Source organism: Aedes albopictus, chromosome 2 (genome assembly GCF_035046485.1).
Source record: "Aedes albopictus strain Foshan chromosome 2, AalbF5, whole genome shotgun sequence".
Lineage (NCBI taxonomy): Eukaryota > Metazoa > Arthropoda > Insecta > Diptera > Culicidae > Aedes > Aedes albopictus.
The window spans coordinates 142377424-142403393 of NC_085137.1; the positions used below are offsets into that span (position 1 = coordinate 142377424).

General features: G+C 43.2%; 3 protein-coding genes across 8 annotated transcripts in view; 1 reads left to right on the forward strand and 2 right to left on the reverse strand.

Moving 5' to 3' along the window:
• The window catches only part of LOC109416537 (nyctalopin), a 705340-nt gene that overhangs the window by 633583 nt on the left and 45787 nt on the right, over positions 1-25970 (forward strand). For 3 of the 6 annotated variants that reach the window (XM_062850552.1, XM_062850554.1, XM_062850558.1), the window contains exons 4-8: positions 18310-18971; positions 19392-20342; positions 20405-20964; positions 21033-21389; positions 21618-21777. In XM_062850552.1, coding sequence (XP_062706536.1) covers positions 18810-18971; positions 19392-20342; positions 20405-20964; positions 21033-21389; positions 21618-21777 — 2190 coding nt within the window. In that variant the 5' untranslated portion in view covers positions 18310-18809. The remainder of the gene's footprint in view (positions 1-18309; positions 18972-19391; positions 20343-20404; positions 20965-21032; positions 21390-21617; positions 21778-25970) is intronic. The other 3 variants (XM_062850555.1, XM_062850553.1, XM_062850557.1) reach the window with 2 other exon arrangements.
• Positions 604-11697, reverse strand: LOC134286213 (uncharacterized). The gene is made up of 2 exons (XM_062847796.1): positions 11280-11697; positions 604-1769 (listed from the first exon to the last, which is right to left on the reverse strand). The coding sequence occupies exons 1-2, from the start codon at positions 11695-11697 to the stop codon at positions 604-606; spliced, it is 1584 nt and encodes a 527-aa protein (XP_062703780.1).
• Positions 11810-15007, reverse strand: LOC134286214 (uncharacterized). Its single transcript, XM_062847797.1, has one exon. It carries the CDS (start codon positions 15005-15007, stop codon positions 11810-11812), a length of 3198 nt encoding a protein of 1065 aa, XP_062703781.1.

Below are 25970 nucleotides of genomic sequence, written 5' to 3' on the forward strand. Positions count from 1 at the left end.
AAATCACAGGAAGGTACTCTACAATCCAACGTCTCCAAAACTCATCAGCCAAGTGCTTCGCCAAGTTCCAACTGCTCCTCAAAGTCGTTCGATAGTCTGTTGGGAGAACTGGAAGCTGCTTGACACCTGATGAGCTTCCCAGCAGGAAATGGTTGGGGGTTAACGCCTCCTGATCTGCTGAATCTAGCGGAATGTACGTTAATGGACGTGTGTTAATCATACCTTCGGCCTCGATGATCACGGTTTCCAAAGTTTCGTCGTCTGGCTTCCGAGACTCGTCCAACGTCGATTTTATGGCAGCCTTAACCGATCGAACCAATCTCTCCCAGACTCCACCCATGTGGGGTGTTCCAGGGGGGTTGAATGACCAGCGCATATTGGAATTGGTAAACACCGTCGCTAGTCTCTGATTTCTCTCCTCAATGTCCTTTCTCAGCTGATTGTTTGCTCCGTGGAAGTTGGTACCATTATCCGTGAAAAATTCGGCTGGTGAACCTCTACGGGAAACAAAACGACGTATTGCTTGAATGCATGACTCAGTTGACATGCTATGGACAACCTCCATGTGAATTGCCCGAATGCTCAAGCACGTGAAAAGTGCAATCATCGCTTGGCATTGCTGCGCCCAACCTTGACTAGAACAGGCCCAAAATAGTCCAAGCCTACGAATGTGAACGGCCGCACAAACGACGTTAGTCGAGCTTTCGGCAGCGGCGCCATTGGAGGCGGCCGTGGAACAGCTTTATGTATACGGCAGAAGATGCAGTCTCGAGCAACTTTCCCTAGCAACGCTCGCATGTTTGGGATATGGAACGCCTGCCTCATCTCGTTTACGACCGTCTCCCTATTCGCATGACGGAAACGACGGTGGAACTTATTCACGAGAAGAATCGTGATATGTGACTTCGGCGGTAGAATCGTTGGGAACTTCGCTGCATACGGAACGTGTGGCGCTGCACCAATCCTTCCCTGCATTCGCAATACCCCTGACTGATCTAGGAAGGGACACAACTTGAAGATCTTGCTGGATTTTGACACCGCAGAACCACGAAACTGCAACGATTTCTCCTTCCCGCTGAGCTGCTTTATTTCTTCGGCGTAGAATTCTCGTTGCGCTTGTTTGAATAGCGTGATCTCTCCATCCATCAACTCATGTTGCTTCAACACTCCAAATTCCAGTTGTTCTCCTTGTTTCTTCCGGGTGAGATTATTGATGAAACGATGAACGTACGCCGTGGTGCGATTTAACTTTTCCCAGCTGCCAAATCTTCTAACTTCTACCAGCGGTACGGGTTGCTCGGCATGCACACCAACTCGACGAATTTCTTCACTTGTAGTAGGCGGCACTGTCTCCTGCTTCGGCCAGAAGCTTTCTGGTTCCCTCAGAAATTGTGGCCCACGGAACCACGGGTTATCTCTATCGAAGTTTGGTCCTTTACCCCATTTCGTTGCAAGATCAGCGACGTTCAGCTCGGTATCGATTTTCCTCCATTCTTGCACGTTTGTCGTGGATAGAATCTCTGCCACGCGAAAGCCCACGAACTGCTGATATCTTCGGTGATCGGAGCGCAACCAGGCAAGAACTGTCTGCGAATCGGTCCACAAAACACGGCGACTAACTGGGAGACCATGCATTGCAGCAACACTGTTGAGTAATCGCGTGCCCAACACAGCAGCTTGAAGCTCCAATCGTGGAATGGACATCATTTTGAGTGGAGCTACCTTCGCCTTTCCAGCAACTAGCGCTACCGCCGGTCCATCTCTAGACTCTATTCGAAAGTAGACTACACAGGCATATGACACATTCCAGCGTAACGGGACACCGCGAGGAACTAACTTTCGTGAACAAATGGCGTCTGAAATCAATTATAATGTTTATGATCATATGGTTTAACAGGTTTTATAACAAGCTTATTAGATGTACTTGCTGATACAATACTTGTTCTATGGGGTTTTGGTTCCAATTTACTTTATATAACATGTTACATTTCGTAACGGGACACCATCGCAGAAATCTTCTTTTTAACATTTTCAATCTGAAATGCGTATATTAGCTCTGTTATGAAGTTTTGAATAATAGAGTCTTCTAGACATTTCTTCTTTGGATTGATGTGAACAAGATTGCCGAAGTGAGTTTTACTGAGAAATGTATAGTTTTGGAAATATTCTTGATTTAGTTTTGGGAGCGCAGCGTTACGCTCGCGTGAAAACAGTGTTTTGCAAATGGTGTCCCGTGACGGCTAAAGACATCTATTTGTAGATTGAATGCTTTGCTAGATAGAATGTTGGTGTCTTCGGCAATATTTTTCAGACAGATAGTAGCTGTCCGGCAGGACAGCAATAGTCCTTCAAACCCACTCTGGTCCTATGGTGGCCATCGGAATGGGCCCTGGGGAACCTGTTTCGAGTTTTATTTAACATTCACGTATCCGACCCTCTACAACTCATTTTCAAAATGCTGGCATTTCGCCATTTTTCATCCGATTTTTTTTAAGCCACCCTCAATTGATCATAAATTGGAGCTAGTTTATTATACTCAAGTGGCCATGCAATATCCGGAACCATTCCGGAGATATTCCGGATTGTGCTGGGGTCAGGGGGTTGTCAAAATGTCTGAAAGTGATTATTTCGTATGTTGTTGTGTTTCAACTATCGATTTTCAACGAATTTTTTGTTGCGAATAGTGAAACACAACTGCTATAACCAGATTTGAATCAGTTGGTCTATCCGGATTCCCGTGACAGGTTCCGCGGGGCCTCATTGGGGACACTTCTGGCTTTCAACCTAAACATGCCGTGCGACATATCAATCTTCATGATTTCGAATGACTGAGACAGAAACGATAGGCCACAGACAAACAGACGTAACACTGGCGAAATTTCTATCGACCATGCTTTTAACGATCATTTTATATCTTCATACTTGTCGCTTTCACAATCAAAGGCGGGCACATCGTTTTTATTTGCGTTTGACGTTTAACACTAGCGCCTTCTGTTGACGATATTGCACAACGCAGTGTTTCGCAAGGTGTTTCGTGAAACATTTTCATCAGGTGATGTTTGAACTGGGCGATGATTTTCACGAAAATTGTTCTAGGTGTTACGTCTGTTTGTCTGTGGATAGACTGAAGTATGTATCAACTAAATGGCCACCTCGGAACATTTAGCACAAATTCTACGGGAGTGTCATCGGGAACATTTCTGATTTGTAACCAAAACATGCTGAGCGAAAAAATGGGATAGAAAAAATTGACTTAAGTATGTGGCCGCTTCGTAACATATGGAGCAGGTTCCGCGGGGGCCTCTCAAACACAACACACACGAAATAATCACTTTTAGCCATTTGGCAAAACAGATCCCTTCCCCACCCCCTGACCCGAGTACAACCCGGAATACTACATGGCCATTTGAGTGTAATAAATAAGCACCAATTTATGATCGATCGAGGACGACTTAAAAAAAAAAATCGAATGAAAATTGACGAAATGCCAGCATTTTGAAAATGAGTTATCGGGGGTCGGGTACGTGAAGTTTAATTGTATCTCCAAAACTATGGTTGTGCGACGTATCTATCTTCTCGGTTTTTTCATATTCTACATTATAATGATCCGAAGAAGATTCAATGATATCTATAGTACATTCTTCCAACATAGTCTTTTCAAGCATATGTCGCATGTTGCTTTAATCCTTTATTGGTAGGCTCATGCGCCTTGGGAATAAAGGAGCCAATTTTCGTTGAAATAAATTTTACATTTTAAAGGGGATTTTTCTTTTATTCTATGTTAGTTTTGGGGAACCGTTGAACTTGCCGTTTGGTCGAGGTTAGAGAGAACAAAGTTTTTTTTTGGAGGGGTTGGGATTGTGGGGGCTTTTCGTTGATATTTAGCTAACGACAGCCAGTAACGATACAAACAAACGGATTTCGAGAAGAAAAAAAAGTTGTCAACCAAAACGACAAGAGGGAGGTCGCTAGACTTTCAATCAACGGTTACTAATTTATGTTGTCACAAAAAGTAATGCTACGCCATTTTCGTGATGCATTTTACACATTTTTTCAATAAGAACATAAGCTTCAAAATATGTTTGTCGTCATAAAAGTAAATTATACGATGATGAATGGGGTAAAGAAGGAATGCCAACCATCACATCGGGATCTTCAAGTTTTGAACGCTGTGTGATTCTATAAACCTTTTTATACATCATGGTGGTAATTCATATGACATGTTAAAAAGTTTATAGCTTTTAAAGAGTATGCTGTCATCACAAAACTTAATAAAACATCACTTTTTATACTGATCCACCAGAATACCTGCCCTTTGTTTACGTAGTTTACGTGGAGAGCTGAGAAGTGGCCTTTGTTCCAGTAGGGGCGTTACACCAAGAAGGATAATGAAAATATATACACCCTATAATATCATTTCATCATGGTTACAGATTTTTGGTTAAATATTTGACCAAACCAAACTTATTGATCCACTTATGAATGTCTTTAAAATTTTCGTAACGGGACACCATATCTACGCACCCATTGTAACGCCTAAGATAACGCGTCGATCAAGGTAACCCATATGTTGGAAGAAAGGTCTCCACGAGTACTAAGAGAATCCTGAAAATCATTTTTCTAGAGCTAGTAATAAATTCGCTATTACAACAAATATACTATTTTCGTAACGGGACACCATTAAATTGCGGCTATTGCAAAAAGTGCTTAAAACATATCAAAACCCATTTTTATGAAAAGTGTCCTTTGGGTGTATAAAATATACGTTATTATACCACATTGATAAAAAATAGGTATAATGTTTTCGAACTTCACCGTGCCAGCAGGCATATTTGAAAATTATCGATGAAAAATTTCATTTTGCTTACATAAAATGCTATTACTTCACATAGCTATTTAAATACGTAACTAGTCAAATTTTAAGTAAAACAAATGGTTTTCCTTAGATTGAATCTACCCTTTTTCATATGCTGGAAAGCTTGGGGCGAAACAATCACTTTGATATTTCACACCCTTGGCGTAGAGGTGCGTGGAATGTGTCATAAAACTCTTGCTTATCCTCTAAGTTTCTTTCCATAGATGATAGATTACGACTAGATCTTGCATTCTAATACAGCAGGATTACCACAATGCTATTTTTACACCAGATATTATATATAATATACCAAAAAATATCGACATTTTGAATGGCGCTTACGTCACTTTGCAGAATTACGGCAGTGCCGCCACTGTTCGCGTTGTCTCCGCAGGTGGCGCTCGACAAAAAGGGATTGAATTACTGCCCTCTCAATTCAGCGTTTTTATTTATTATTATTACCATTGCTGCCGACGACCATCATCAATGCAATGCAATATGGCCGTTTGTTTGTGTGCGACTCGTTTATTCTTGTTTTTTTTTTGCTCCTCGCACGCAGTTATTGGCGACTGTCATTGTGCCCATTCAAACATTTAGTCAAACATTAATGAAACGATCACGATGCGGTTGCTCGCCGTAATGGAAGTGACACGATTTTCCGGGCTTCCTCCCATCATTCGTTGTACTCTCGCTGGCGCTTCTCCGTCGCGGAATCAGTTTAGAAAACCATATAGGACTATCTGGCCTTGAACTGTGGTAGAACATGGACCTTTTTATTTTATTCATTCTATCGCTAATTATGATAGTTCATTAAGGGTCCATGTAGACAAAGTCTTAAATACGCGAGTATTAATCAAGGTCATGCTGAGAGTGATGGGTTCGATGCCTTTCGTAATGGACAAATTTTTGACTTCCTGAACTTGCCTGTCACGATATACAAATGCAAAACCGGTCATTGGCAAAGAATGTGGAAATGTTTGTAACACTGTAACACTAAGCTGAGAAGCAGGGTTGTTTTAGAAACGAAACATATTTTGAGTTTCAAATTACAAAATCCGGTCCGTTTGTTTGCTTCGCGGGACGTGTACCGTTGTGTAATGATAATCTGACTTAAGCAACAGTAAAGCAGCAGTATATAAGTTATATCGTATCGAATCCTGTATTGCGCGCATTTAGCATACCGATTACAAGTTGCTAATTTCCAAGAACCAATCGACAATTATCGGGGTCACTCGATTAAGAGTTAATTTTCTAACAGTACCTAGTTCGTTCTTCAATCCCCAACCTCAACTAGAACGCGACCACCAACGAGATAATCGGTTCCTGTCGTTTGATAACCGCCGACCGAAGGCACAGTCCGATATTGTTGTTAACAAGTTTTGCGTAAGTGCTTCGCGTTCACGGTGGATTACAAACTAGATCAATTAGTGTCCGTTTTTATAAAATCACCTCAAGCCCTGTGCGTCGTCGTCGACCGCTTTCGCATATAATACCTCTTTGATTGAGCTTAATCTTGGCAAAAATAAACAAACCCTCAGTTACTCGCTTGCACAGTAGCTACTAATAGTAGTCTTGAACGCTTGCAATGCTCAGGAACGCGTTGAATAAACAGCCTGGAGCTATGGCATTTCCGCAAACTCGTGTCAGTCGGAATGATGCCCCTCTGCCAGTTTACCATGTACTGGAACGCTGTGCATGAGTGCAATCATGAGCGAGATCTGTCGTTGGACGCATCTGGGTGCGCTCACGCGACAGTTGAACAAATATGTTTCGGCAGTGATTGGTGGTTGGGTTTGTTGTTATTTGTTCTGAATGGTGTACTGGGGTTCGAATATTCAGTTGCTGTCTTAAAAAAAGAACACATAATATTGGTTACCACGTAATATACGGGGCTTACTTTGAAAGTTGAGTAGTCCATCAATATTTCTTTCAGGAACTAAAATATTGCCATTAGTTCTCCGGGAAACTGATAGGGTAAGAAGCCAATTCAAAAATTCTCGAAAAAATCTTTGCTGATATCCCGCAAGAAATTCTGTGGGCAAATCAGTCAAAACTTCAGCAAGGGTTTTGCCAGTATTTCCAACATGAATTTAGTCAGGGCCTTTACACTTAATAGAGCTTCCAACTGCGGGGCCTCCAGAGATTCCAGAAATTCTAAAAACTTTTAGAGACGATCCTGCAAAAGATCTCTCATGGATTTTTTCAAGAAATTTTCCGTAGAAGACACATTCCAGCGTAACGGGACACCTCGAGGAACTAACTTTCGTTAACAAATGACGTCTGCAATCAATTATAATGTTCATGATCATATGGTTTAACTGGTTTTATAACAAGCTTATTAGATGTACTTGCTGATGCAATACTTGTTCTAAGGGGTTTCGGTTCCAATTTACTTTATATAACATGTTACATTTCGTAACGGGAATCCATCGCAGAAATCTTCTTTTTAAAATTTTCAATCTGAAATGCGTATATTAGCTCTGTTATGAAGTTTTGAATAATAGAGTCTTCTAGACATTTCTTCTTTGGATTGATGTGAATAAGATTGCCGAAGTGAGTTTTACTGAGAAATGTAAAGTTTTGGAAATATTCTTGATTTAGTTTTGGGAGCGCAGCGTTACGCTCGCGTGAAAACAGTGTTTTGCAAATGGTGTCCCGTTACGGCTAAAGTCATCTAGTTGTAGATTGAATGCTTTGCTAGATAGAATGTTGGTGTCTTCGGCAATATTTTTCAGACAGATAGTAGCTGTCCGGCAGGACACCAATAGTCCTTCAAACCCACTCTGGCCCTATGGTGGCCATCGGAATGGGTCCTGGGGAACCTGTTTCGAGTTTTATTTAACCTTCACGTATCCGACCCTCTACAACTCATTTTCAAAATGCTGGCATTTCGCCAATTTTCATCCGATTTTTTTGAAGTCGCTCTCAATTGATCATAAATTGGAGCTAGTTTATTATACACAAGTGACCATGCAATATCCGGAACCATTCCGGAGATATTCCGGATTGTGCTAGGGTCAGGGGGTTGTCAAAATGACTAAAAGTGATTATTTCGTATGTTGTTGTGCTTGAACCATCGATTTTCAACGAAATTTTTGTTGCGAATTGTGAAACACAACTGCTATAACAAGATTTGAATCAGTGGAATCCCGTAACAGGTTCCGCGGGGCCTCATTGGGGACACTTCTGGTTTTCAACGTAAGCATGCCTTGCGACATATCAATCTTCATGATTTTGAATAACTGAGTCAGAAACGATAGACCACAGACAAACAGACGTAACACTGGAGAAATTTCTATCGACCATGCTTTTAACGATCATTTTATATCTTCATATAGTTGTCGCTTTCACAACCAAAGGCGGGCACATTGTTTTTATTTGCTTTTGACGTTTAACACTGGCGCCTTCTGTTGACGATATTGCACAACGCAGTGTTTCGTGAAACATTTTCACCAGGTGATGGTAGTGTGAACTGGCGATGATTTTCACGAAAATTGTTCTAGGTGTTACGTCTGTTTGTCTGTGGATAGACTTAAGTATGTATCAACTAAATGGCCACCTCGGAACATTTAGCACAGGTTCCACGGGGGTGTCATGGGGAACATTTCTGGTTTGTAACCAAAACATGCCGAGCGACGTATCAATCTTCATTTCGAAATAATGGGATAGAAAAAATTGACTTAAGTATGTATCAACTGATATGGCCGCTTCGTAACATCTGGAGCAGGTTCCGTGGGGGCCTCTCAAACAACACACACGAAATAATCACTTTTAGCCATTTGGCAAAACAGATCCCTTCCCCACCCCCTGACCCGAGTACAATCCGGAATATCTCCGAAATGGTTTCGGATACTACATGGCCATTTGAGTTTAATAAATAAGCACCAATTTATGATCGATCGAGGGCGACTTCAAAAAAAAATCGAATGAAAATTGACGAAATGCCAGCATTTTGAAAATGAGTTATCGGGGGTCGGGTACGTGAAGTTTAATTGTATCTCCAAAACTATGGTTGTGCGACGTATCTATCTTCTCGGTTTTTACACATTCAACATTATAATGATCCGAAGAAGATTCAATGATATTTATAGTACATTCTTCCAACACAGTCTTTTCAAGCATATGTCGCATGTTGCTTTAATCCTTTATTGGAAGGCTCATGCGCCTTGGGAATAAAGGAACCAATTTTCGTTGAAATAAATTTTACATTTTAAAGGGGATTTTTCTTTTATTCTATGTTAGTTTTGGGGAACTGTTGAACTTGTCGTTTGGTCGAGGTTAGAGAGAACAAAGTTTTTTTTTTGGAGGGGATGGGATTATGGGGGCTTTCCGTTGATGTTTAGCTAAGGACAACCAGTAACGATACAAACAAACGGATTTCGAGAAGAAAAAAAAGTTGTCAGCCAAAACGACAAGAGGGAGGTCGCTAGACTTTCAATCAACGGTTACTGAATTATGTTATCACAAAAGGTAATGCTACGCTATTTTCGTGATACATTTTACACTTTTTTTTAATAATAACATAAGCTTCAAAATATGTTTGTCGTCATAAAAGTAAATTATACGGTGATGAATGGGGTAAAGAAGGAATGCCAACCATCACTTCGGGATCTTCGAGTTTTGAACGCTTTGTGATTCTATAAACCATTTTATACATCATGGTGGTAATTCATAGGACACGTTCAAAAGGTTATAGCTTTTAAAGAGTATGCTGTCATCACAAAACTTAATAAAACATCACTTTTTATACTGATCCACCAGAATACCTGCCCTTTGTTTACGTAGTTTCCGTGGAGAGCTGAGAAGTGGGCTTTGTTCCAGTAGGGGCGTTACACCAAGAAGGATAATGAATATGGTATATGGGGGCAAGATGGGTCAGGGGGCAAGATGGGTCAGTACCGTTTTCAACCGTACTATATATTTTTTGAATCTTTCAATAATTTTCCCAGATGAACGAAGTGGATACACAAAAAAGTGATATATTGTTTTGAAAATTCTTTACGTTCCTTGCACAGAAAAAAATAAAATATTTTTTCGTTATACTCCTTATGCTATACATTCCATATAACTACGTGTATTGTGTAGACGGGGCAAGATGGGTCACCCTAATTTTTCGGTATGTTTGCATAGTTTTTGAAAATGTTTTATTCTTCATTGAAAGGCTATTCTGTGACCTACATTACCGAAGCAATTAGAGCACTGAGAGTTTGTGAAACTATTTTTGAAATTTTCCTACAAAAAATATAGGTTTTCAAAGTCCGTTCATGGCTACCTGAACAAATATCTTCTAGTTCTGAGAATAATCTACCGATATGTTTCAACACTTTTTTTTATGTAATCTTTACGTCTGTGCAGCTTAGATGTATAGAGAAAAAATAGAAGATATAGTATTTTTTGTTGGAGAAAAATCGAGTTTTCTGATAGCTGACCCATCTTGCCCCCGTAAAAATGAGGTGGGGCAAGATGGGTCATGTTTTGAAAATTGCTTGTCAAGAAGCAGGTTTCAAATTTTAAGACCTTTCTATACGTTTATATCATAGCTGACTAGTGTATCAGAGAGTCGTGGTAGAATACAGAGAAATGCGATTTATATTCAGACAGTTATAGGGGTCCATTTCTTAGGTGACCCATCCTGCCCCCACTTACCATATATATACACCCTATAATATCATTTCATCACGGGTACAGATTTTTGGTTAAATATTTGATCAAACCACACTTATTTATCCTCTTATGAATGTCTTTAAAATTTTCGTAACGGGACACCAAATCTACGCACCCATTGTAACGCCTAAGATAACGCGTCGATCAAGGTAACCCATATGTTGGAAGAAAGGTCTCCACGAGTACTAAGAGAATCCTGAAAATCATTTTTCTAAAGCTAGTAATAAATTCGCTATTACAACAAATATACTATTTTCGTAACGGGACACCATTAAATCGCGGCTATTGCAAAAAGTGCTTAAAACATATCAAAACCTATTTTTATAGAAAGTGTCCTTTGGGTGTATATAATATACGCTATTATACTACATTAATAAAAAATAGTTATAATGTTTTCGAACTTTACCGTGCCAGCAGGCATATTTGAAAATTATCAATGAAAAAATTCATTTTTCTTACATAAAATGCTATTACTTCACCTAGCTATTTAAATACGTAACCAGTCAAATTTTAAGTAAAACAAATGGTTTTCCTAAGATTGAATCTACCCTTTTTCATATGCTGGAAAGCTTGGGGCGAAACAATCACTTTTATATTTCACACCCTTGGCGTAGAGGTGCGTGGAATGTGTCATATGCTGATTTGCTAGCATCCACAAAAACGTGAATTTGAAGTGCGGAGTACGATTGGTAATCAGCGGCCGCGAAATAGCAGCGGGGAATTCGGATAGAGTTGAGTCCCGGAAGAAGCGCCGTCCAACGCCACCATTGTTCGCACAGTTCGGCATTGATAGGCTCGTCCCAGTCTACTCCGGATGCCCAAATGTCTTGCATGAGTGTCTTTCCGTGGATGATGAAGAAGCTGATCAAGCCCAGTGGATCAAACAAGCTCATAACAACACGTAGCACTTCTCGTTTGGACGGCCTGTGGGATTGATCCAGTGCATGTCCAAGATTACCTCGTACTACAAAGTTGTAAGTGAGGTCATCTCCAGTTGGGATCCATTTCATACCAAGAACAGACTCCACGTTGTCTTCCTTCTCGGGCTTGATTGTTTTCTCTGTTTCGGCAGATGTTGCCCCCACTTTTGCTGCGACCGTTGCATCATTGGAAAGAAAATTCCGGATCTCGAACCCGCCGGCAGCGTGTATCCTCCGAACTTCGCTTCCGACCTTCATTGCCTCCGCCGCCGTTGGGAAACTGTCAAGGTAGTCGTCGACATAGTGATACCGGATGATTGCTGCCACTGCTCTAGGAGATTCGTGCTCAAATTCCTTCGCATTAACATTCTTAACGTGTTGAGCGGAGCTTGGAGAGCACGTCGCACCGAATATGGCAACATCCATGACATAGATCTCGCCACAAAAAACGTTGATATTGTCGATCCTCCGGTCTGATGAACAGGCGATGAAACATCTCCTTGATGTCTCCCGTCAGAGCAACGGCGTAAAGACGGAAGTGATAGAAGACTTCGACCAGAGAGGCAAGATAATCGGGTCCTTTAAGGAGAACCGAATTGAGCGATACTCCGTTTACCTTTGCGGCGGCGTCCCAAATAATGCGCACCTTGTTCGGCTTCTTTGGGTTCAGCACTACTCCCAGTGGCAGGTACCATGTCCTCTCTGAACTTGTGGTAGCTAGTTCTTCTTCGGTAGCACGATGTGCGTAGCCTTTCTGCTGATACTCCCGCATTTGCTGCCGGACGCTATCGTACAGCGGTTGATCCTTCTCCAGACGCTTCTCTAGGGAGTGTAGCCGACGTAACGCCATCCCATAGCTGTCCGGTAGCTGGATGTAGTCCCATTTCCATAACAAACCGGTCTCGAATCGATTTCCGACCCTACGCGTGGTAGTTTGAAGCAGCTGTTGAGCCCGTTTATTCTCCTCCGACTCTAGAGGAGTGAGCGGTGGTTGAACACCAGAGTTGTCCAGCGTTATGCAATCTCGGACCAGTTGGTTCAACTCACCCTCCGAATTGGTCCATCCTCCAACGTGAAACCCACAGGTGAATGATTCCGTGACTGAACGTGAGCAACCGTAGATGCTCCAACCCAAACGGCACTTGGCTGCCATTGGTTGCCCCCAACGTCCTTCCCGAATTTTCAGTGGAATCGTGAGTTTCAGGTTGTCAAGACCAATAAGGAGTTTCGGTGTGACGTTTTCATAGTCGGCAATCGGCAATCCTCGAAGGTGCGGATACTTTTCCGCCAGGTTCCGGTAACTTAGTGATTGTGTTGGCAACTGGAGACTTTCGACTGTTCGTGCATCCATCATCCTGTAGCGCTTGGTGGACGTCTCGCCGGAGATATTCATTTCGATGACACGGGAGTTTACCTCTTCCCGCGTTACGTTTCCGGTCCACTGGAGATTCAACGTATTTGACGGGCCAGTGACTCCCAGCTCATCGGCTACTGCAACATCCAGAAGAGAAATTTGTGATCCTTCATCCACAAATGCGAACACTTCAACTCGTTTCTCCTTCGCGTACAGTGTTACAGGCAAAATCCGGAAAATCGGGCCACTCTCACTCAGTAGTTCCGAATGGCTAGTGGACACTACTAGCGGAACCGCTGGTTCACAAGTATGTAATAACGTATGATGACGAAGACGGCAGCCTTCTATGTCGCATCCTTTCCATGTCTTACATGGCCATTTGCCGTGTTGGTTCAAACAAGTCCTACAGAGTGCATGCTGACTGACAACCTTGAGACGACCATCGATGTTCATCGCCTTGAACAGGAAGCACTCTGTTACTTTATGTCCCTCCTTCTTGCAGACAACACAGACCTTCTTTGTCGGATACACTGGAGATTTCGGATCGTTCTGTAAAGAAGTGCACTCCACCGAAGTACTATCCGAGTGTGCGTGGATGAAATTTCGGTCCTTGGGCTTTTGTTGTGCTGTTTTTGTTGCATTCGACATTGGCTGGTCATCCATCACTTCAAAGGCTAGCTCCACCACCGACGACATAAAGCTTCCAAACGTTCCTAGATTGACTATCGGAATTTCGGTTTTGTACGATGACCACTTCATTCGGTATTCCACAGGAAGCTTTGCAACCAGGTCATGCAACAATGCCGGATTCGCCAAATGCGCCTGTTGTTTCGCTGTCTTCAAGTGTTCCACCAGACTGTCCACCGCTAAACCGAAGTCGACTATGCTGTTCAAATTATCCACTTTTGGAGAAGGAAGCTGTCGAATCTTTTCGGTAAGCGCCCTTATCAGTGTTTCTGGACGACCGTACCGCATCTGAAGAGTCTTGATGACATGCGGAACGCTTGCAGGGGAAAGAAGTCTGGAACGTACCATTTCCATCGCCGGGCCTTTGAGGCTGCGCTGAAGCCGGATCAGGTTTTCATCCAAGGAGAATCCACACGTAGCAGTAGAGCGTTCGAAGTTACTTATCCAGATGGGCCAGTCTTCTGGATTACCCGAAAAGGTGGGCAAATCCTTTCCCATGACTTGCCGGGCTGCCAGCTGCCGACTAGTCGGGCCATTGTCGGTAGGATCATACATGCTCCCGCTTGCTGCACCTTGAGCTGCATTCCCTGCTGTCAGACGTGGACGAACATTGTACGCGACGTCTTCACCATCATCATGCTCCTTCCTCTCGCGAGGCATCTCCCTGAAGAAGCTCTTCTTTGCTACGTTGAAGATAGGTTCCTGTGCTTCGTTGAATTTTATTTCTCCGGAAATTTCCGGAAGTTTGCTGCTATCCTTTGCTGCTGACGTGGATTGCATGTTTCCCTCTGTCTGCTCGCCGGACTTTTGCAGCCAACGTCGCACCTTTTCCTCGGAGTTCGTCACCTCACTAGCACTGACACTGGACACTTCACTACCGCGTTGAGAGAACTGTCGGACGATGCTCTTTTTTGCTTCTAATGACAGACGTTTCATCTCCAACATCGCTTTTCGGGTTTTCTCCTCTTCTTCTAATTGCTTTTCCTGAAAAGCCTTCTCTTCAGCTAACTTTTTGCCTTCTAAAGCTAACTCGCGGTCCCTGTTCTGCTTCTCAAGTAATAACTTTTTATTTTTCATCACGAGCTCGGCCTGAAGTTCTTCCGCCCTAATCTGGTCCTGCTCATCTACCATCTTTAGCTCGAGTGCGAGCCTTGCCCTAGCACTAGACGTTGAACTTACTTGATCTTCCGCTCCGGATTTCTTACTTTTCCGCGAGGTTCCTTTGCTGACGACGGATATCTTCGAAGACTTCTCGGGACCAGCAGGGACCGTCAGCCGCTTACTTCCTTTCTTCGCGTCTACCTTACGAGCGCCTTTCTGTGGAATCGGTGTTTGATTCAATATCCCGCATGATCCGCACGTCCACGGAAGGTTTGCGACGCTTCCATCAACATCTGCGCAGCTATAGTGGTACCACGACCCGCAACCGTCGCACGCCACCATGTCCTCGCTGCTGTCCGGGCGATCACAAGCCACACAATTCGACGGTGATTTGGACGAACCATCTATTCCACCCGGAAGACTCATCTTGCAAAAGGGGATTTCGCACTGAAAATTTCTAAAGAAATTGTTGACACCGAAACTCTTGTAGCGATCCCAGATAAATTAAACACGGATGTTTATGGGATGTGCTTTAGCTGTAAGTTTATTTAGTGGTATTACATTTGCATGTGCATGAATTAAGGAGTACTTACAAATTTTCAGTATATCTTCAAAACAAAATTCTTCCCTTATCGTCTTCCAATTTAGGTTATAAAATTACTAGAATAATAAATTTGCATGAAACGCATGTATAGGTTACAAATTGCAATAGTACTTACATTTAATTCAATTCAAGCAACAATAGGAAATCTTTAAAGTAATTTTTAACCACTAGTTTAGGTAAATCCACTAATTAATCAATTATTTTAGGTAGATCAAATTCAATCACGTTTCTGGGTGACTAAGAAATTGTTGTTTTCATTCCAATTGTTCAATTGTTCCACCGATTCCTTATCATTCATCCCCACGCATTAACTGTCAGCAGCAGACCCGATCAAAATAGAACGGCGTTAGGCTATCTCCATCGCAGGGAGGGTTTCGTCGTAACAACTAGTATACAGATTTTCGACGCTAAGAAGGCTTTGTTTCGTATGGATGAGAGCGGTTGGTGTTCTACGATGGTAGCCGAACAGATTCTTGATAGCTTTATTTTGAATTATTTGTAGAGGTCCTAGTGCTGTTTTGCTTGCTGCTACCCACACTAATATTCCATACGTTAGGTGACTATGGAATAATGTAAAATATAGGTTCCGCTTGGTATCCAGCGGTACAAGATCTGAAATTCTTTTAAAAACGCCAGCAACTTGAGCGAGTGTAGTGCTCAGCTTGTTTATGTGTTCGTTCCACTTGAGTTGTTCATCCAGAAGCACTCCCAAGTATCGGAATGCTTCAACTCTCTCGATCCCGGTGCCACCATATAAAACTACAATGTTGTTCATTTTAGAGACGTTAAACAGCATGAATTTTGTTTTCGAAAGGTTCACTGTGAGTTTATGCTGATTCATCCAATTACGCAACAATATCATGTCCTCGTTGATGAGCTGTTCAAGTTCCAGGCAGGATGCACCAGGGTAAATGAGCACTACAGTATGCGGCAGGAAAAAATGCGAAAGTGTTTTTCAACTTCAAACCTCATTTTCGTCCATTTGACATTAACCAATCTATGTTTCAACGTTCCATGATCTATAATAGGCTAGTTTTCTGAAAAGTTAATTAAAACATTTCCCATTTTGGTCACTAACCTTTACAGGGCGGCGCCTGAAGATGAAGACAACCAGAATTTTCAAACCGCAGAAAATCGCACAGGTCGCTAAATTTCGCATCTGATAAAACAAAATTTTTGATTTTCTCTACAATATCATCAAATATATGTACTTATTTCATTTGGTATGTGAAACTACATGGCTCTGGATCAGTGTGGTCTGGTTGTTCATCGAATTCGAGCTAATTTTGTTACTGTTATAGTCATTTTGTTTAATGACCATTGGGCGCGCAGTTTATTGATATCCGCTTATTAGGCCTACATTATCACATGTTAAACATCAAATATTTTTATTTTTCAGTGCTAGAATATAGACATTGACTGATACACTGTCATGAAAAAATAGTCATATCCCACATTTAGCGTGTAATAGTGCCTTGAACTTTTCGCATTTTTTCCTGCCGCACCCTGTATATCATCGGCGTACACGAACAATATTCCATGTAGTGGTAAATCCTTCAAGTTGTTGATAGAGTAACCAAATGCATTTTCCTTACTTTTTTGAGGAGGACTTTCAGAAAACCGCCTCCTAAACATTGTTGAAGACAAGGTGTAAATAGTGGGCCGGTCTCAGCGAGAATTACTCTTGTTCTTTCATAAATATTTTTTTTTTTATTTTCGATGGGTAAGACACAACGTCATATAGAATTATGATGAAAACTTCAAAGTTTATATCTAGTGGGTAATTTATTTTATTTTTTTACAGGGGATAGACAAAATGATCGGGACAGGAAAAATTTCCACTTTTCAAAAAATTGTCAACTAGCTGTAATTTTTCGAAAAGTGCATCAACAATTCTCACATTTTAACTGTAAGTTAGTCAATTAGTTCTTATGAACAATTTCAAGTTAAGTTAAAAGTTTTTCAAAGCTCATTATATAAGTCATAAATGCTCAAAGTTTCATTGCATTTGGTTTATTAAATCCGGAGATATAACAGTCCAAAGTTGGCTATCGGATAATTGGGCCTTTTTTCTAGAATCGTTCTGACTTTATGTAAAATAGCTTGATCTTTCGCAAATTTGGACCATTGATAGACAACTAGTTCGCCAACTCACAGTAAATGTTTGAGAATTGTCGATGCACTTTTCAAAAAGTTACAGCTAGTGTTGATCATTAAAAGTGAAAATGTTGCCTATCCCGATCTTTTCGCCTATTCCCTGTACATACATTTTCACATATCAATACTATACAGTATACAGTATGATTGGTAGGAACTACCTACTAATCCAAAAAGGAATGCATACTTTATCATGTTTTCAATATTAAGTAACTTAAATCTAAATTTGGACTAACATCCTGAGCCCTATTTCTGACTTTAATACCGGAAACTGGATAGTATCATACATGTCAATTTCAAGCCAAATGCTCCAACCCATTTTCGTTACCCATCATCATTGGCAAACCAATCATTCATCTCTCTGCCGAACGTCAACTCACTTATCCGTCGACAAATAGTCCCCCCGAGACCGACCCAAGCCAGCGCGCAGTACCAAAAAGGATACAACGAAGATTAAAAACTGTGACATACTCGTCATCATCTTCGGGTTTTTCTTTTCCGTCGTCGTCATCGTCATCCAACTGCGCTGCCTGCAAGTACCGATCCCATCCGGATCCAATGAGAGGAAAAGCACTTGACATCTCTCCCCGGCCCGGAATCCTTCCAGGTCAAGTTGGTACTTTTCCTCGCCGAGCCGTGTCTCTTGAGAGTCTTCGGAAGCCATAGCAGCAACCGAAGAACAACCCCATTAGCTAAAGAGGTTCCTGCTTTAATAGAAATTGATGACCACGGTTCGATGGGTATGATCCACTAGCAGCAAGAGTAACATTGAACTTCACACAATTTAATCACCATTCATAATCTGCTGCCGTCGTCTTCGTCGTGGTGTGGTTTCTCTCCTCGTTGAAAATCAAACTTATCATCAATCATATTTTGTATCTAAGTGCCTAGTATAGCTCCGGCACTGCACTATAACGGATTTCTACATTGGTTCTCTCTTTTCTTCTCTCCCGCCTCCCCATTGCAGATTGCACCGCCAGCAGATTGTACGGCAACAACTTCATCAGCATAACATCGAACACCAGCATCAGAAGCGCCGCCGGAATTGAGTTCGCTCGCACAGCTGCTCCGACGACGACCAGTCACGCGTTTCATCCTAGATCCGACGTCACGCGTCAAGTAGTGCGCGATAACGAGTCACGCAGCAGACCAACAATTTCTCGATTTCCAATGAGATCCCGCCGATGGTTGACCGACCGATCACAGCAGCATCTTGATCTTGAACAGCACTGCAATCGCCAGTTAGGCTACGCCGCCATCGGTGCCACCGCCGGTCCGATCAGCAGTAGAAAACCGTTTTGATTGGTTTTGGAGGGCTTGTTCAGCCTCGTTCCACAGCGGCCATCACCGACTGACTGCGTTGACAGTGGGTGTGGTGCGGCTTCGTTGATTCGTTTGTAGGTTTGTTGTTTTGTTTTACGTAGTTTTATTGTTTGTTTGGTTAACTAGTGTGTAAGGGTTCCGATCATGGAAATGCTACGCCGTTTGAGTCTGCTGCTTGCGACGGCACTTCTGCTCGTCCGGTCCAGTGTGGCCCAGTGCCCCTGGCAGCGGGAGGTCCCCGATCTGCAAACTTCGTGTCTATGTGCCTATAACCTTGGACAGGAACTGTCCGTGCAATGTGATCAAGTAAGTATTGTAGGGTAGGGAATAGGGCACGTTCGGTGTAGTACTAGATTTGTAGTAATGAGCTGAATTTTAGTATGGTGAGAAGGTCAATTCTCCGTTTCTGCAATGAAATGGTCCAAAAAGCGTTGGTATTATGATTCCTTGCCTAATTTGATGCTGTTTGAGCAGAACTTCGGATAACTATGTTGTTTATGTTGCAAGAAATGGAGAAAACAACAACAATGTTGCCCAAAGTTTTGCTCAAACAGCATCAAATTAGGCAAGGAAACATAATACCCACGCTTTTCGGACCATTTCATTCCAGAAACGGAGAATTGACCTTCTCACCATACTAAAATTCAGCTCATTACTACAAATCTAGTACATCACCGATCTGTCCTATTCCGGGATAGTTAGTTCAATATCATCTCTCCCTTTCAGGTCGATTTTCCCATATTAGTCGAAGCCTTAGATAAGTACGCCCGAGCGACGCCGCTCGATCTGCTCTACGTCAATAACTCGACCATCGAAAGGCTCGAAGCCAATGTCTTCGAGAACCTCAAGCTGTACAACGTGCAGCTGAGCAGTTGCAAGATCCGCAGGATCGATGACTTCGCTTTCAAGGGTCAGGAAGATATTCTGAAGAATCTAAATCTGCAGGACAACCTCCTGGATGATGTTCCAATCCGATCGCTTAAAATCCTGAACATTTTGAATCTGCTGGATCTATCCAAGAATCGGATACACACCATTCCCAACGATGCCTTCATCGGCTTATCAAAGCTGTCTACGCTCAAGCTGAGCGATAACAACGTAACTCTTGCGCCCTTCGCATTCCGCGGACTGGAGAACAGCTTGAAGAATCTGAACCTGAAAGGGTCCAAACAAAAGCGAGTCCCCGAGGCAGTGCGAGGCCTGAAGTTGCTCGCCTTCCTTGATCTGTCGCAGAACGGTATCCGGGAGCTGCCGGGACCTGGAGGTATGCGAACCTTCGAAGGTCTGGACTCTTTGACGGCGCTCAATCTGGAGCGTAACGTGATCCAAAGTCTGGGCGAGACTGCCTTTTCCGGTATCCGGAAGACCCTGAGCTCGTTGAGCTTGCTGAACAATCTGCTTGCGGAGTTCCCCGTCGGTGCTATTCACTCGTTGCGCGAGCTACGGGTACTCGACATTGGTTTCAATTTGCTAACTGCCTTGCCGGAGACGGCATTCCGCGGCAATCCGGCCGTTACACTGCTAGCCCTCGATGGCAACCCCCTTCCGACTGTGCCTGAAAAAGCTCTGCTACATCTGAATCGAACCCTGCGAGGCCTATCGCTGGGTGGTCGATTTCTACACTGTGACTGTAAGCTCCGGTGGGTCGCCGAATGGATCCGGAATGGTGACTTGCAGGTAAGTGTTATAGGGGTTGAAGTCTAAGGTGTCAAGGCTGAATGTCTTTTCTTGTCTTCCAGGTCACCTCTCGCGAACGTAACCCACAGTTCTGCGGGTCTCCGAACCGCTTCCGCGATCGCGGCTTCTACTCGATCCAACCGGAGGAACTAACCTGCCCGGATGCTGAGGTCAGCATCGAAGGCCCGGTAGGTGTCGTTGACTCACTGCTTCCAAAGACCACCTCCACCAGCCCTCGACCCACTACGGTCCTTACCACTCTGCCACCAACGTCACTTGCAACGAACACCACCCTTAGCAGCACCACTATTCTATCGACGACTGCACCGACAACCACTCCTCTGTCTTCGTCGTCTTCCCAAGAAACACAACCACCGACCACGACCACCGAGAGTACCACACTAACAACTACAACACAGTCTACGACCAAACAGAGTACGACAGCAGCGGCAACGACGACAACTGCCACAACCACCAAAGCCAGCGTCAAGAACAACAACTGGCGCAGCAACAACAACTCTCCTCCTCACAAGCAAAGACCACCGCTGGTCTTGGGATTCCCGCCACAACGAGGCACTCAGATCGATGACTCCAAGGAGGTCCAAGTTAAAAACGCCTTCAGGTAAGTTCTCCCCATTGAACCTTCCAACTCTACCCAGTATTCTTACAAGTTCCACCCTTCCGCCACAGTTCCCGCCAGGACAGCTCGGTCATCATCCAGTGGGACTCGGACACCGCCAACATTCTAGGCTTCCGTGTTGTTTATCGCCTGTTCGGCGATAAGAACTTCAAACAGGGACCGCCACTAGAGGCCAGCGAGCGGGAGTTCAAGATCAAGAACGTCCCCACGGCCGAGTGCATCATTGTGTGCGTCGTATCGCTGGAGGAGATCAACGTGACGCCCGACTCAGTGCCTTACAGTCAGTGTCGCGAGGTGCGAACCGTCGCATCGCCCGCTTCTAACATGGACAAGATCACGATCGCGGCCAGTGCTGCCATCTGCGGTACGATCTTCGTGGCCGTCATTGTGTTCATCGCTGCCAGCAGGTATGTTTGCGTACTTTGCTAGAGCTATTCTGATCTACTGTTGTTTTGAAATTTCTATTTTCACATTTTCATGAAGTCAATCACACTGACGTTACACTTCTTATCTGCCCTCTCCCTCTTTCAACCTCAAAATTTGCACGTTTCTTACATCATTTCCTGCACAACCACCACCACCACCACCACCACCAATACACACGCACCCTTCACAACGCCACTCTACAACGGAAGGATCTTTTTCAGACGGCGCTCGAAGCAGCTGCAGTCGCTGTCCCAGCAGAAGAGTGCCCTCCCGATTGCCGGCCTGCCGGTGAACTGCTGCGGCCCGACGCCCAGCCCGAACGGACCGCTGGGCTCGCTGGCAACCCTGTCCGCCTTCAACTCCCACAAGGTAAAGCGAAGCTTTTTCGGCAACCGTAACAAACTAACGATTACCAAGCTTTGAGAGTGTAGGCATTTTAGCGGGTGTTTGTAACAATCTGGGAGTTTTAGTTTTATGTTTCGTTTATTTGTGTGTTAACAGTAGGTTTGTATCTGTGACTAAATATCGATAGATCTGCTTCCTAACTTGATTTAACTGAATAAGTGTAACTAATAAGTTTGATTATTTAACCAAATGTCATTGTAAGCAGTAGTGAAGTTCTAAATAACAATACGTTTAAGCAATCTAAAAACTCAAAAAGACAGGGTCTGATTCGATTATAAGGGTATTTTAGAAAAGTGTACAAATCAATCTTTAGAAATTGTTAAGCGAAGGCGGGAGTCTTTCAAAAGTGAGTTAAAATAACTAACTATAAGTAAATTTCAACAGATTCAATAGATTTCAACGATTTTCTAATCAGATATTCGTAGTATGGGACACTGGCAGGACTTACAAGATATGCAGTGCACAGAAATTCATTCCTAGTTCTAGATCAGTATGCTTGACAGACAGCTGGGAAAGTCTTTTCGAAGATCGTTCGAAACATGTTTTGTCTACCATCTTCACTGACATTTCGTCTTTGTCTTTCAGTGGAGCCATCCGCAGACAAAATCTCCCCAGAGATATCTCACTCCATCTTTCTTTTGTGTCTTTCAGCTTTTTCTACTGCTTTTCCAACAGTTGATAAATCCGATGCAATCTCTTCCGATGCAATCTCTTCCGATGCAATCTCTTCCGAGTCCTCTCACTCCGACAATTTGTGTTGTCCTCCGGTTTTCTCTAGTGCCTGTCAGTTGAGCCATGTCGAGATTTCTCGCTCCGGCATTTTTGTCTCCCACCTTTCTCCACTGTCCTTCCGTCTATGAAGTCATCCGGAGGCGCATATCTCGGAGACCTCTCACTCTGGTATTTTTTGTCATCCACCCTTCTCAATTGTCCATCTGTCTTTGGAGCCATCTGGAAGCGCAATCTCATTGGAGACCTCCCGCTCCGACTTTTTTTGTCGTTAGGCCTTCTCTACTGCCCTACTGTCAGTTAAATCATGGCGAGACCACTAGCTCCGGTTTTTTTTTGTCTCCAACCTTTCTCCACCAACCAACCAAGGACAGTACTGCCTTCCATCTATGGAGCCGCAACTTCTAGGAGACTTCTCGCTCTGGCTTTTTGTGTCTACCGTCTTTTTCCACTGTTCTGTTGTCGAGAACTCTCGCTTCGGCATTTTTTGTCTCCCACCTTTCTCTACTGTCCTTCGAACCATGGAATCACCCGGAGACGCATCTCTCAGAGCTCTCACTCTGGTATTTTTTGTCATTCGCCCTTCTCAATTGTCTTTCCCTCTTCGGAGCCATCTGGAGACGCAATCTCATTGGAGATCTCCCGCTCCGACTTTTTTTTCGTCTTTAGGCCTTCTCCACTACCCTTCTGTCAGTTGAACCAAGTCGAGACCTCTAGCTCCGACTTTTTTTTGTATCCAACCTTTATTTCCTACTGTCCCTCCATCTATTCTATGGAGTCCTTCAGAAACGCATCTTCTCAGAGACCTCTCGCTTTGGTACTTTTTTCCATTGGAGAACTCTCTCTCCTTTATTTGTTTACTAGCTTTCACCACTATCCTTCTGTTAGTTGAGCCATGTCGAGACCTGTCACTCCGGCATTTTTTGTCTCCCACCTTTCTACGCTGTCCTTCCGTCTATGAAATCATCTGGCACTTTAAATTTTGTCTCCATCTTTTTCCACTCACTGTCCTTCCATCTAGTAGTCATCCAGAGACGCATCTTCTCAGAGACCTCTCGGTCTGATAGTTTTTTGATCATCCGGCCTTCCCAACTGTCCTTCCGTCTTTTGAGCCATCTGGAGACGCAATCTCATCGGAGATCTCTCGCTCTCGCATTGTTGTTTATCTCGCATCTTTCTCCACTGTCCTTTCGTCTATGAAGTCATCCGGAGACGCAGACTATCGAAGACCACTTGTCCTGTCCTGTCCTGTCCTTGTCCTTGTCTTCTCAACTGTCCTTCCGTCTTTGGAGCCGGAGACGCAATCGCATCGAAGACCTTCCGCTCCGACAGTAGAGCCATGCTGAGACCTCTCTCTCCGGCATTTTTTGTCTCCCGCCTTTCTTCATTGCCTATGGAGTCATCCGGAGACACATCTAAGACCACTCGCTCTGCTACTTTTTTCCATCGGCCCTACTCAACTGTGCTTCCGTCTTTGGAGCCATCCGGAGACGTAATCTCATCTGAGACCTCCCGTTCCGACTTTTATATTTGTCTTTCGGCCTTCTCCACTGCTTTTCTGTAGGTTGAGCCATGCCGAGACCTCTCGCTCCGGTATTGTTGTTTTTTTGTCTCCCATCTTTCTTCACTGTCCTTCCGTCTATGGAGTCAACTGGAGACGCATGTTCTCGGAAACCTCTCGCTCAGGTACTCAGTACGTTAGTGGAGCCATTCACATACACAGTCTCCTTTCATCATAATGTTTTAAGCAGCTGTCTATCAAATACGTTTATCTGGAACTGAGAAAGTATTCAGTTTCTATGCAAAGCTTATGATATTTGCGAAATATGCGAAGTTTATTATTTCCGTATCATATTGAACTTATTTTATAACAACCCAACAAACATCTGCAGTCTGCAGTTAGTCTAGTGGTTAAGGCTATGGATCGCCAATCCGGAGACGGTGGGTTGCATTCCCGTTCCGGTCGGGAAAATTTTCTCGACTCCCTGGGCATAGTGTATCATTGTACTTGCCTCACAATATACAAACTCATGCAATGGCAGGCAAAGAAAGCCCTTCAATTAATAACTGTGGAAGTGCTCAAAGAACACTAAGTTGAAGCGAGGCAGGCCAAGTCCCAGTGCGGACGTAGAGCCATAAAGAAGAAGGAGAAGAAGAACCCAACAAACATTATGGCTAAATAAACCACTCTTAAGCATGATTTTGAAAATTTTGGCTGAATAAGCTATTGTTCAGCTATCATTGTTACTTGGAAGCACTGAAAGTTTCATGCGCTCACAGCTTTGTAAACTATGCGTTGCTTTTCACCATGATTTTAAGTAACTGTATACTACATTCTTACTAGAATAAAGCCTGCTGTGACAGTGTTTCAAATATTTGCTGTTCAGCCCTATCTTACTGATGCTAATTCAGCCATTACATAGAAAATTGATATAATGAAACTTCGAATGTCGTGATCCTTGATGACTTTGTAGTTGACCTATTATTATTTTCTATTTCGTCACAATTTTAAGAAAGGTTTTCCGGAAAAATACGTTGTAAATCGTGTGGCAGGTACGTAGATACTCTATGTCCGTGCCCATGAAAGTCAAGGAAAATTCCAATATGAAAAGCTCTTGGACCGGCCGTGAATCGAAGTTGTCACCGTTTTTATCCAACTATTTAAGGTGAAACATCAGGAAATCCCATTGAAATTTGGCATACAAACTTTAGAGAGGCACAAATCTGACGAACGAAGCATCGAAACAAGTCGCACTTGTTTATCATGGCTTTGATCACTTGCAAAAAGAGGCAGCTTTTCTAAATCGAGCGCATTTGTTAACGAATGTTTAAGATTGGTGCTCTCGCAAACGTGAGTAAGGGTCCAAGTCGGCCATTGTGGCAGCCTCTGAAGTTTCTCCTTAAAGCAGCCTTTATTTAAGCAAAAGCTGACCACAAGAGGTATAATCATTTATTCAGTCCCTAAAAATCTAATTTTGGTGATTTTATTCAACCTTTAGCTGGTTTGAGGTTCATTGAAAGGCTGGTTACAGGTTTAATATGCGCTTAATAAGTACCTACACTAAACACAAATGTATACGTATCCTCGAACACGAAAGCATTACTTGTTGTGTCTGAATAATTAAGAACATGAGTTGAACTTAGCCTTGAGGCTGAAGAAGCGATGTAAACGCTACAAAAAACTTATTTGGGTCAGCTTATTACGAAAGTAAAATGGGCTCTACCAATACTCGGGCCCCACGTTGGGCGCCATTATTACGAAAAAATAATGAAGCACTACAAATATAAAAATGGAACATGTTGTAGTGGAACACTACAAATGCGTGATAAACTAGGTCATCACAATTGGACATTTACAACACAGAACATAAATTTTGACCTGTTATCCTATTGGATAACAATTTCCGATAACAGGATGACGTAGGGTG

Excerpts from the sequence above, each read along its gene's own strand:
- LOC134286213 (XM_062847796.1), bottom strand. The coding sequence starts at position 11,697 with ATGAAGGTCGGAAGCGAAGTTCGGAGGATACACGCTGCCGGCGGGTTC. Across the intron at positions 1,770-11,279 it reads ACTGTGCGAACAATGGTGGC|AGTCTAGAGATGGACCGGCG; the intron begins GTTGGACGGCGC and ends ACTTTCGAATAG.
- LOC134286214 (XM_062847797.1), bottom strand. The coding sequence starts at position 15,007 with ATGAGTCTTCCGGGTGGAATAGATGGTTCGTCCAAATCACCGTCGAAT.